Below are 12,371 nucleotides of genomic sequence, written 5' to 3'. Positions count from 1 at the left end.
TGATAGGCCTATACAGTGAGTGTACCAAGAGACCACAAGTGAACTGCAATTCTAATATTGGGAAAAGAATAAGAGGAAAGGATGAAGGAAAAGCCCAAATAGCTTACTCTGCCGGATGCATTGTACCTCCAGAGGTCCTAACATTTGCACATACGAATATGGAAACGAAGCACTATGGTTGGTAGGTGAAGTCAACTGAAGGGCAACTTTTTTTTTTTTCAACTCAGAGCAATTAACGGCCGGCAATTTTAAAAGCAAAAAAGTACTTGTAAAGGGGTATGCATGTGTAAAGTAAGATAGATCACTATTTACACAACAGGAGCCAGCCTCATTCTTTTTTTGCATTTAAGCTAAAATCTGTGAAATCAATTTAGGTGTTTTCTGTGGAGTATTTTTAGCTCTAACTTTGTGGTATAGAATCCCAGAATACTTTTCAGAAGCAACAGCCGACTTTTCATGTTTCCTGCATTGACTACTAAGAGTTATAAAGTTAGCAGCTATGGGCTTTTGTAAGGTTGAAATTTTAAGTGGCATTTTAACAAAAGTTTTAAAGCCTAATTGTCAAGCCTGATGGCTGGTTATCCAGAATAAAAAACATTGTAATCTTTCTTCTGTTTTATTTAAAGACAAATTTTAGCTGAAATAGCTTTTAAAGCTTAAGCAATTTTCACATTGACTGGGGGAAAATTCCTCTTTCAAACAAAATAAATGGACATGGTTTCAAGCATGAGAAAATAGCATTAGGTGAGCTATAAATGCAGTATCTGATATTTTACTAAGTAAATTAAAAAATAAATCCATAAAAAGTTGAGAGGTAAAGTCTTTTGAGTTCTGTGTTGGTCCTAAGACTTGGTTTTGTGTTAAGTCAAATGACAGTCCACTAGCACTTGAAGTTTTTAGCCTTTGAAAATATTTTTTCATTTTTTATATACATGGTCATATCCAAAGTAAAAACATCACTTGAAACTTTCATTAACTTTTTTTTCTTGTCTTAGATAACATCATGAAATACTTGAGAAGAAAAGCCTAGAAAAATAAGTTAAATTCACCAAAACTGGCAAACATGAGTAACTTTTACTTCAAAGATTATAAAGTAAATAAACAGATACATCTTTCCATTGGGCTTTCAAGCAATTATACAACAAAGCATGTACTCTCAGCAACATCACTAAGACAGCAATGGATGTTCTTTAGCCTTTACCTGGTGTAATCCACAACAGGGTTTCCAAAACTTCTGCACATTGTGCTTTTCATATCAAATTTTTATTAAAGTCTTAGCTATTTTCTAAATGAATATCCTTTTTATTGGATTTTTTCCAATTACAAATGAAATTTAAATTTACATCTATAATTAGAAACAACACTTACAATGGGACTGTACAAATTTAGGTCAAAATAAAAATATATGTATTTTGTGGTTTCATAAAACTTTACTGTATCTTTAAAGAACGCAGAAGTAACAGCAATATATGTAAAAGTAATGATTTAATGACTATAAGCAAGACAGAGCAATAGAATTGTGCTTCTTTTGCAGACGGGGGACAATGAAATGTTTAGCTACAATTTTCCCATACAAACATGAAACAATATTCATAAACACCCTCACAAATAACTGATGGGTGATGAACACACACCAAGTTCGACCAAAGCAAAACACAAACTGAAAATTTGGGGGTGGGGGGATATTCATATTTTAAATTCAACATGCTCACTCTATTTAAAAACTAATACCTGTAGAAGCTCACAATAAATTGCTTCTATTTCCTGACGTTACAGAGAGGGTATATTCCACTGTTTATAATTGTAAAAGCAATTCTTAAATTTGAGATTTCCATTATGCCACATATTAAAATAATTTTAGATAAAAATTTTCTTTCTCCAGCAATCTGGCTTATTTCAAAATCAGTCTTAGAATTACAGTGATCAATATGCATTTTAAAAACACATTAATTACCATGGTAAGCAACAGGAAATGACAGCATTTCCAAATGCCTTAGTGAAAAGTTTTCCTTTAATGCAGCAATTTTAAAAGTAAAAGGTATTACTAGAGAAAAATCCGTATGACAATAATGCCAATTGCTTCCAATGGAACAGAAGTTAGAATTAGATATCCACGTTAAAAATATTCTATGCTGATAAGGCTCAAACATAGGTATCTGCAAAGGTCGAACCAGTTGGGAGAATTTTAACAACCATCTCTGAATGCATGAAACACAATATTTTCTTTATAGTATTTATAAATATATCATACAATACTGTTTCCTGTTATGTCATATACCAATATGGCATTGTACAACAAGCATAATGCCATCTGATTCTTACAAAAGCGAATCATTTAAACAAGTCAGTAAAATAAACGGTAGTACCCGCTTTTAGGCATACAGATTGTAAAACTGAAGTTACTTTCCTTTGATCGGTTTTGCGTAGCAACAGAGAAGTAAAAAATCGAACAGGAATCAAAATGGCTAAATATGCGAGAAATTGTTATTCACAGTGACATGGCTACATAGAATGCATTATTCTATGCATATTCTTTCCATTTGTTGAATTTCAAGATAAAAAGCACTTGTTTTCTACAGGTTCACAAAACAGCATAATAACAAGAACAATCAAGGAAGATGTAATGGAGGTTTCATTAGTTGAGATTAACAAACTACGGCCCAATGTTTATATCCACTGCAGATTTTCAAATCCAAACAATGGTGACAGAAATCATTTCACATCGGTCCTAACACAGAAAAACATCTTGCCTGCTTTCTCTGAAACTAATTCTTTCGAGAAATGATCTTTCTTTTCCATTAACGTCCATATGAATATCACATCTAGTCCATCTTTTATAGTCAAATTTAACTTCACTACAAAAGAAAGCAAATTGGACGATAGTCACATGTATTAGCATCTATAAAGCTGTAATGGCATGAAGATATCTATATAAATCAAGGGTTTAAAATTTTTTTCCCTCAACAGTCTCAGGTATCAACCAGATGAAGTTGCTGACGACCCATTTACTGATGATTTTCGAGGTCTATTGGCAAAGGAAGATTGGTGGTTACCGCTGGGGCTGCTGCTGGTTCCATTCATAGTACTGGAAATGTGAGGAAACTGAGGGTGAGGAGACTGGACTGGAGTGCTGGGACTGGGCAAACAGGAAGAGGTGGAGGGGATACCTCCTGCTGGGCTGTTGGCCTTGTCACTCCCAGAGTCACTTTCCAGTTCTCCAGTGTTTGTCAGTCCATCTCTCTGATGACTGATCTTCATTCTTTTACAAGTAGGTCGAACTCTGTATTTCAAAGGAAGTGGGCCATTCTACAAAGTTAAGAGGGGGGGGAAAGAATCAGTCTTAGATCTTTAAGTACAGCCTACCAAAATAATCTATGAGCATCAGGTATGCTTACTTACCCTTCTCCAGGTATAAATGTAGGCAATATCCATTAGTGTATAGTAATCTTTTAAAGGTTCCTCTTCATACATGACATCAATCTGTTGATAAACAACACTTCAATTATTAAGCATCACAAAGAATTATGGTGAATATACATTTTCTGATCATCTAAATATAATCCAAAAATGATTTTAAAAAACCCAAAAACGCTTTTAAAAAAACATTTTCCAAACATTTGGACAAAGCAAGAATCCTTCTTGGAACTTCAAATGAGGAAAAACTTCTCGAAATCATTAAGGGGTCTGCTTTCATAGCATAAAACAGGATCCACACCAAACATTTAAAGAGCTATTTTCAAATAAAGTACCAAGTTAAAAAAAAAAGTTGCTTTTTGGGGTTTAGAATGCAAAAAGAAAAAGGTCACTGAATTTTCTAAAAAAGCATTTACATCAAATGCATGAAAACCATAAAGTAGATACCTGGAAAGTATTAGGTATGTCCATTTTACTTCTGAGAAACTTTCTTAGGTGCATCACAGTCATTGCTGCTGGGCATCGTAAATATCTTTTATCATTCACCTAAAAGCATAATTAAGAAAAGTTAATTTTTTTTAACTCCTAACTTTAAGATTTTTTTTTAAGTCAGTTAGATAGATGTCTGAGTATGATAAAAGGTACTAACACCAAAGCTGAGATTCAACTGTTCTCAACTATACTTTGAATGTGCTATTATTATAAATACTAGATGAACAGACTCCTTCAGTATTATCAAAGCATTAAATATTACTGAAAATATTTTGTAAGAATAGTAATCATATATAAATTCCATCTATTAACTATCAGATATAGATCAACTCTAAAACATCAAATATGATGATTTTCTTCTATTTGGTAGCATCATCTGACCCTAGGATATTCGAAAGGGCAACATCCACTCTCATAAAGTCCAGAGTCTAAACAATGTGTTTTTGTCCATGGAACATACCTCCTCCTTAGATTTCTCTTTATCCTTGTTTATTTTCCGATCCAATCTAAAAAGCAAATAACTTATTAAGCAAACAATGTATCTAATAAATATATTAGCATAAAACATATTTCCTAAAGAATTTACCTGTTCTGGTCAAAGAATTCAATGGATAAACTTATTATCTCATCATCAGTTATAATTCTCTTATCTTCATCAGCAACTTCTCCTCTATCTTCGTTAGAGCCATTGGCAGCTATAAGGACATTTTAAAATTCAATTTTTAATAATTAAACATTTAAATGAAATACTGCATACATAGAAGCATGGAACTGTACTTTAAACTTAGTTTTAATGAATTACTGAATAAGTTCTCCCTCCAAATAAAATATCTTTTCCATTCCAAAGAGTTTACCATCAGCTGAAGGATGAGCGGCATAAAAATCCCTTCTTCTCTTCATTTCATCTAAAGAGAATAAAAAGACAAATATTTGGTATAGCAGGTAAAACCGGTAAATACTTTAAAACGTTTATTTTTAAGCAAGTTACTCACTTTTGAAAAGCCCTGGAACTAATTTGTATACAATATCTTGAAGAGTTTTATCTGACCTGAGAGAATAAATTAGAAAATAAGTTTTCAATATAGCAAAACCTATAATGTTCATACATTGCAACACATTCTTTGTTTTCTTTGTGTTATAGTATTTAACTTGATTGTGACACTGTCTATAACTACATCAACATAATTATGGGGATAAAAGTTCTTTATGTGGTAGCACTCTTAAATTAGTAGAATATTTCATTTTATATTCACTAATAAATTCTTCACATTTCACTAAGAGAAGTGTGCTTTTCAAATGACCAAACTAGCTAATATGAAAGAGAACAAAGAAGAGAGAATGGAAGCAGTTTAAACACATTCACTCATGCCTGTCACAAGGTCAGTAAGGCAATGCAAAAATGGAAAAAGAATTCAATTTCTAAAATATGGTTTAAAAAACTTAAAATCTGTTTAGTCATCATTAAAATGGCCAAGAAATGAAGGGGGCTACCCCATATCAGATGGGGACCGAAGGGTGAATTTTGTGTGAAGAAATAAACAATAAATTCAACAGTTTATTGAATATTTATGTATAGATTTATAATTTATTAAGTTCTACAATTCCAATAAAAATTACAAACAATGATTTTTAAACATTTTCTTACCTTATATTCAGTAGTGGTCTGGTTTTGTGAACTTGGACATCACAGATAGGACAATACTTGCTGGTCTCCAGGTAACGCACAATACACGTTTTACAGACTAGAAGTAAAAACACAAATTTTTTACAGTTCAGAAATTAGATGCTAAACAATAAAATCAGTGTCAGAAACAGAGAACTAGTAGTAACAAAATGGTAACTGCCAAAAGGTATTTACAATTAAACTCAGTTGATAGACTGAGAATACTTACACAATAATATTTTATTATATGCATTAACAAAAGTCATTAAACACAAGAAAAGAAAACAACTTCTTCACTTTGCACCAACATTCTTAAGGATAGCCAGAATTGTTAGTTTTCAAATTTCAGGACAAGATGTTAAATATCCACGACACAAAAAGGTCTAAAACTTGGTACTCACAGGAATGTAGACATTCTATTATGGTTGTGGCATCAATGAAGTACCCTCCACAAAGCACACACATTAGGTGGGGATTTAGCTCAGTGATCTTGATTCTGGTTGTTCGATGCATTTCTGCTTGATAAAAGCTCCTAAAAGACAAAGTAACACTGGCTATAATTCACAGAAAGAGAATCGAGAGTATCTCCAACTCCCAGGAACCATACGCTCTTGAAATGTTGGAGGAGTTCATAAAATGCATTTTTAACACTGTACAGCAGGATTGTCCCAACGTCTTCTACATAAGGAATTCACCGATCAGACCTCGATCAATTCTACTGAAAAGGTGGAAAAGAATCCAAAAAAAGTAATATCTGGTCCCTCAAGTCATTCCAGGAGTAAGAAGAAAAGGTCTGAGGTGGGGGCTGGGAGCTGAGAGTATTCGGGTCGTTTTCTTCCATTTGTCCTCCAGCCCAGCAGCCCCACGGCTGCTGCAGACGCCACACACTCCCCGCAGATATTTACCAACCGCGAGGGGTTGTTCCAGGACTCCAAATTTATCGTAAAACTTCCTTATGGCTCTGCGATCGAAAATCCGGGCGCATGCCCCCGCTTCCCAAGGGTTCCGGTTGTTTTAGGCGGTTCCAGCCACCAGAACCTGGCACGTTTTGACGTGATACAAAGGGAAAGCAAATTCTGCTCTATCTGCATCCCTGGCATTTCCGGAGCTGGGTGCTTGGGCCGCAGGAGAAGCACCTCGAGTCGGCCTCGGGCTGGGGCCTGAGCGCGCGGACGCCCGGGGGCCGGGATGCGAGGGGCGGATCCGGCGGCGCCCGGGGCTCAGTCTCGCTCCGGATTCGGAACTTGCCTCTGTAGGGGTTTCCATAGCAACTTACACTTACACTTGGCATCCGGCCACCGCTGCAACTCCGCGCGCGGAGCCGGGCCGAGCCCGGAGCTTCGGCTGGCGTGCGGGGCTGCCGGGCGGCGGCGGTGGCGGGCACGGGGGAGGGGCCCGGCACGGCGCGGGGGCGGGGCCGGCGCGGGGGCGGGGTGGGGTGCGGGCGCGCGGCGCGGGGGTGGGGCGGCCCCACGAGGCCCCTTGACGCTGGGGACCAGGATCCCGAACGGGGCGACTGGGTAGGCAGCCTGGGGGGCCCTGGAGCGTGAAGTGGTAAAGGAAAATGCAAACCGCACTCTCAGCCATTTCGGACACTCTTGGGGGCCTCTTTCCATGTGGACTCGGCGCGAAGAGCTTCTTTCAGATCTTGACTCGTACTCTCCAGTTAGCAATCACTAGGTCAAAATTTTCACGAAGGGATCTTTTGAGAATTGCCAACTGTGCACTTAGCCCGAAACCATCAGGGCTCAAATTGCAGAGATGTTTATTGAAATGAACCTTTTTAATGCTTTCTTCTCTAGTAGGAAGTTCTTCCGCAGATTAGATGAGCGATACAAAGTTTTGGAAAGGCTGAAAACTGAAATCTGTTTTACCGCAGAGGCGGCGAGTACAAAGCCTTGTGTTTTACCTTAACTATGCTGGATGGAGACAAGAAAAACTACTTGAATCGGCGATGGTGACAATAAGTTAAAGAACCATGTGACCAGCCCATTCCCAACGCTAAATCAACACCTTGTCAGCCCTGAGCATCCATAGCAGAGAAAAACAAATGTCATTTTCTCAGCCTAACCTCCAAGCAAACCTCCACACAATGAAATTACATTCCCAACAGATATCATATATTATAGAAAAGTCACGGGGAGGGGAGTGGCGGGGGGAACTGTCAGCAACAATACACCAGTGGACAATAAGGGAAGTCAATTACTTCGTGCAGCATGCTCGAAAAATGCATTTCTTACTCCCACTTCATTCATTTCAGAATCTGATATAAGACCAAGCTTCCAGATTTCTCTGTAGCACATTCTCAAAGCTGCCTTGAATAGAAATCTAGGAACTGGTGAAACTTGAAGATGCTTCTGAGGTTTTAATTCTCAGGGAATTTCAATGCAGAAGAGGGAAATACTAATCAACACAGCTCAATGGCTGAAACTAAAAGCTTTGGAGTACTAAGGGGGGGGGGGGGGGATGGTAAAAACAAAACAAAGCCTCTTTTATGAAAAGTGACCACAGTGGCAACGAGTGACTTCAACCAGAAAACGTCATGAGTGACTCCTCAGTTATCTTTGGAAGGTTTGTTTAGAGGAATATTGTCAACATATTGTTACTATATATCTAAGTGGGGTTACAGAGGAGTTGTGGGTGGGGCAGTGTCCCTAAAGAGTAGCAATATTTAATTCTATTGTACTTGGTGATTAAAGACAAGCCTTCTGGGTTCTGAAAGAAAATTCTCCTTGTGAAACAGCAGGACCTTTCCTAGACTGATAGTTAGCAAGGTGATACTTCTGTCTCCATGTGAAAGCACATCATGCTAATGCCAGGGGATCCTGAAGTTCAGGAAGGGGCATTAATAAAAACAGCTGCCTTAATTTCTCCTGTATATAAAACTAACACCAGACAAACACAAATATTAAGAGAAAACAATCAGATTTAAATCTCACATACTTGACCAAAACCCTTTCAAATTCATCTTAAATCTTAATTCACACAACTCCTTCACTTCAATTCAGAAGAATTTGGCCACAACCCTATAACCATTCATAGTGCTAGTAAGTATCACTTTGTTACTTGTGTAAGAATCAGTTCTTTATCTTTTTATACCACTTGAAAGCACTGGCAGCCTAATAAAGACTTCCAAAACATCTGACATGTTTGATAAGAGTTTCAGAAACAATCTCTTGCACCTTAGAAAGGAAAACCTAGGTTCCACCACAGAAACTGCCAGTTAAGCAAGCAAAAAGGCACAAAATGTACTATGGAAAAATACTCAATAGTTAAAGCTTGTCATTATAACATACTTAGTTGGGGCAGTCAGTTTAGTTGGAGGCCTAACACCAGTCATGTCAAAATGAAGGAAAACAGAAGCAAGTTCTTATGTTAACAATCAGCTTGACTATTGCAGTCTAAGAAATGCAAATGAACTCCATAACCCCAGTTGGGGCTCCCAGCCCAATACAAGTATGGGTAAAGTTGGGGTTAACTTGACTTCTAGGAGAATTTCACCTTTTAGGGGCACTGAATGCACATCCAAGAACTTAATGGTAGAGCATTAATGGACTTAAGTACAACTAAACGCTCAATTTTCTTACAGAAGCGTGTGTGTATGCATGTGTATACAAACACACACATGCATACACATTGGCTTAATGGCTTTAAAGATAGTTACTAGGCGTAAGTTTATACAGGTAGGTTATTTCAAACACCTCTGCACTTTGGTGCAGATGTATGGAAATGAACTTAATTATTTAAAAATTTATAAATTTGCTCATAAAATCAACCTCAAAGGAATTCTACTTAAAATAAAACTCAAATGTTAATATAGTCTTAAGTTAGCATATGCTGTTAACAATTGGCATCCTTAAGTTTCTAGACTGTAGTGTGGCTTATGTTTCCAGAACATGGGGGTTAAGTTTCCTATAAAACGTAAGTTGAATTACACATAACATTCTAGGCATCACCAACCTACATTTGGATTTGAATAAATATGCCCAGGATTTTGCCTACTTTCTGGGAAGGGGTTAATACATGCTTCTATTTCAGATACTGAACCGTGACCACTAAGCCCACTAAATCCTTTTATTGCAATTGGGAATGATCAAAGTCTCTATACTTGTTTACTTCCAATTATTAGCTGTAAATCTCTGAGAAAAAGATCGTGCTACATGGCTGTCAAACCCAAAAGACTGCATAAACATATGCCTTCAACTTTTTAGTGCTCCTTTCTCCAAAGCATCCCTTCACCACATGACCTATGCTGACATTTAGTAAAACCTATAAAACGTTGTAGACTTAAGTCATGGTTCTAAGTGCATCCCATACTAGAGGTGGAAAGAAGAAAAAAAAAAACTGTAGTCTCTGAGACGGGGGAAAAAAAGAAAAAGAGGAAAAAGAGAGGAAACCTCTTGCAAGACTAACGTCCACTCACCATCATCACTCCAAAAAAAGCTCCAAATTTGAAATGCCCACTTCCCATTGAGCACCTCCCAAGTAATATTTGAAGAACTTATCCGATACTCTCAACAAATAACACCTTGAAAACTTTACCATTTTAAACACAAACGCAGGAGACCTTGGAAACAACTGGGAACCGCCATCTTATAAGCCATCTAAATTCACCCAAGTGTCCCTCCAACTTAAGTTAATAACATTTTTGTTCGGGCTCCTTTCAGCCTAACATCCACCTTGGCGGGATCGCGGCCCCCCAAGCAACCCGTCCCTATAAAATGGGGGCGTTCTCTGGCTGTTTAAACCCCTCCAAAGCCCTTTCTTCGGGATAGGAGGGAAGCCACTTGACCCAAGCAGCTCCCGATTTCAGGCACCCGTCCCCGTTTCATCAAAATCTACCTCTCAACAAAGGGCGCCGTGGCCGGGAGAGCCGCAGAGGCTGCAAATAGAAGTATTCTTCTCGGGGGCCATGTGCGTCGCGAGGGTGTAGAGGGGCGCTCGGGGGAGAAAGGAACTAAAACGTGGGGCCGCGCGCGGCGCGTCCGGGCTGGAGCGGGCGGCGGCTGGAGCGGCGCCGAGGCCGGCTGGCGGCGGCGGCGCGGCGCGGGCTGCGGGTCGGTCCCGGCGCCGCGGGAGTCGGCGGGCGGCGGCGGGCGCGCGCTCGCGGGCGCGGGCGGCGCGCGGGGCCGGGCGGCGCGCGGGGCCGGCGGGCGGCGGCGGGCGGCGGCGCGGGGCTCGGCGCCCACGCTGTCAGCGCCCTCCGGGCCGGCGCGGGCGAGGCGCGGTGGGGGGGGCCGTTCCCCGTCCACCCGCGGCCGGCCTGAGTCCCGCGCGGCCCCCGCCGCCCCCAGGCCCCGTCCCGGAGGCGCCTCGCCTCCTACGTACCCGGAAAAAGCAGCCGGCGAGAGGCGATCGAAGCGGGCGGAAAAGACAATGAAAGTTAAAAGTCGTTCAGCAGAAAATGAATGTGAGCCAAGCGGCCATCTTGAAGCGAGCTGCAGACGCCGCTGTCAATGGGCAACGAGCGCAGCCGAGAGGAGCGGCGGCCGCCGCGCTCGGCTCATGCTGCCTCCCGAGCCCGGCCTCCTCCTCCTCCTCCTCCGCCTCGGCCTCCTCCTCCTCCGCGGCCTCCTCCTCCTCCTCCTCGGCCTCCAACGCCTCCTCCTCCTGGGCCTCCTCCTCCTCCTCCTCGGCCGCCGCCGCCTCCTCCCGCTCCGCACTCGGGGGAGGGAGCGCGCGGAGGGGGCGCGATCAGTATTATTCTGCGGGGCTGGGAGGTGTTTCTAATCCGGATCGGGGCTCCCTCGCCAACATCCCCATTGTCTCGCCCCGATCTCTGCCTTTAATACTACGATTATTATTTCATAGTTGCCGTGGGGGGGGGGGGGAGGGCGGGTGGGGGGCGCCGTGTGTGTGCGTGCGGAGAGGCGGGGGGAGGGGAGGAAGGCTGAGGACGGGGGAGGGGAGGGTGGAAAAAAAATGCACCGCTGAAGGCAGAGTGGAAACTGACACCGGCTCCAAAATGGCTCAGAGTCCGCCCGCCCCCTCCCCCCGCCGCCCCCCCACCGGGTCACGTGCTCCCCTCATTCCTTAAGGGCGGCCTGGGAATTAGTGTCGGTGTAGTCGGGCCCGCGGCCGCCCCCTCCCCTCGGAGCAGCGCGACCCGGCCCCCCTCCTCCTCCTCGCTCGGCGCGGCGGCGGCGCTGGCGCGGCTGCGGAGACATTTCTCCACAGCGCCACACGCGCCACCCTGCTCACGGCGCGGGCATCGCTCCGGCCCCGCACGCAGCTTAGCCCACCCCAACCCCCGTTATTTCTTTCTTTCCACCGTCCGTCTCCGCCCGCCGCATACATGTCCGCGAGGAGACCGCCGGCCGACACCCCCCGCTCGGCCCCACGGGCTGCGGCCCAGACTCCGGCGCCACGGCGCGGAACCTGCGCCCGAGTTGGGCTCGCGGAAACAACAGCGCCCGCCCCAGTCTTCCCGCGGCCGCGCCGGCCCCCTTTCCCGCCCGCCAGTGGCCGAGGCGGGGCGCGCGCGGACAGCCGCTCGCTCCGGGCAGGGGCTCGGCGCGGAGCCGGCCCTCCCGGGCCTCGGGAGCTCCGCGGGCGAGGGTCGGGCTGAGGGCGAGCCCTCGGGCGCAGTTAACGGAACGGACGGGCTCCCGCCGCTGGGCGACCGCGTCCGCTCCCCACGTCCCGAAGCTGGGGTCTTCAAGCAACCCCGGAGATCGCATCCTTTCCAGAGTGTTTAACTTTAATCCTGAGGAGAGGAGATCGTTAAAAGTTAACGCCAATCGTGTCTATGTCTTCAAAGTAATAATTAACAAACTCAAATCCAGACAAACTCTCACCACTC

At 42.9% G+C, this 12,371-nt stretch overlaps 1 protein-coding gene across 4 annotated transcripts; it reads right to left on the bottom strand.

Annotated features, from left to right (window-relative positions):
- Positions 1-1,055: 1,055 nt before the first annotated feature.
- On the bottom strand, positions 1,056-10,983 carry BMI1 (BMI1 proto-oncogene, polycomb ring finger). Of its 4 annotated transcripts, none has more exons than XM_020869159.2 (10): positions 10,898-10,983; positions 5,971-6,101; positions 5,552-5,648; positions 4,899-4,954; positions 4,761-4,811; positions 4,493-4,601; positions 4,367-4,412; positions 3,862-3,960; positions 3,400-3,480; positions 1,056-3,306 (listed from the first exon to the last, which is right to left on the bottom strand). In XM_020869159.2, the coding sequence occupies exons 2-10, from the start codon at positions 6,080-6,082 to the stop codon at positions 2,977-2,979; spliced, it is 981 nt and encodes a 326-aa protein (XP_020724818.1). In that variant the 5' UTR covers positions 6,083-6,101; positions 10,898-10,983; the 3' UTR covers positions 1,056-2,976. The 4 variants fall into 4 exon arrangements, with proteins under 4 accessions (XP_020724818.1, XP_020724820.1, XP_070328160.1 ...); XM_020869161.2 differs by lacking the exon at positions 10,898-10,983 and adding an exon at positions 10,412-10,564; XM_070472059.1 differs by lacking the exon at positions 10,898-10,983 and adding an exon at positions 6,846-6,866.
- Positions 10,984-12,371: the final 1,388 nt, after the last annotated feature.

Source organism: Odocoileus virginianus, chromosome 9, assembly GCF_023699985.2.
Source record: "Odocoileus virginianus isolate 20LAN1187 ecotype Illinois chromosome 9, Ovbor_1.2, whole genome shotgun sequence".
Classification (NCBI taxonomy): domain Eukaryota; kingdom Metazoa; phylum Chordata; class Mammalia; order Artiodactyla; family Cervidae; genus Odocoileus; species Odocoileus virginianus.
The sequence above is the reverse complement of the archived record's forward strand: the minus strand, read 5'-3'. Positions and strand labels throughout refer to the sequence as shown.

Bases quoted from the DNA above. Each gene is read 5' to 3' on its own strand.
- BMI1 (XM_020869159.2), bottom strand. From the start codon at position 6,082: ATGCATCGAACAACCAGAATCAAGATCACTGAGCTAAATCCCCACCTA. The intron at 4,602-4,760 runs GTAAACTCTTTG...ATGTCCTTATAG, and splicing joins CGCTCATCCTTCAGCTGATG to CTGCCAATGGCTCTAACGAA. The intron at 4,413-4,492 runs GTAAATTCTTTA...TTTGCTTTTTAG, and splicing joins GAATTCTTTGACCAGAACAG to ATTGGATCGGAAAATAAACA.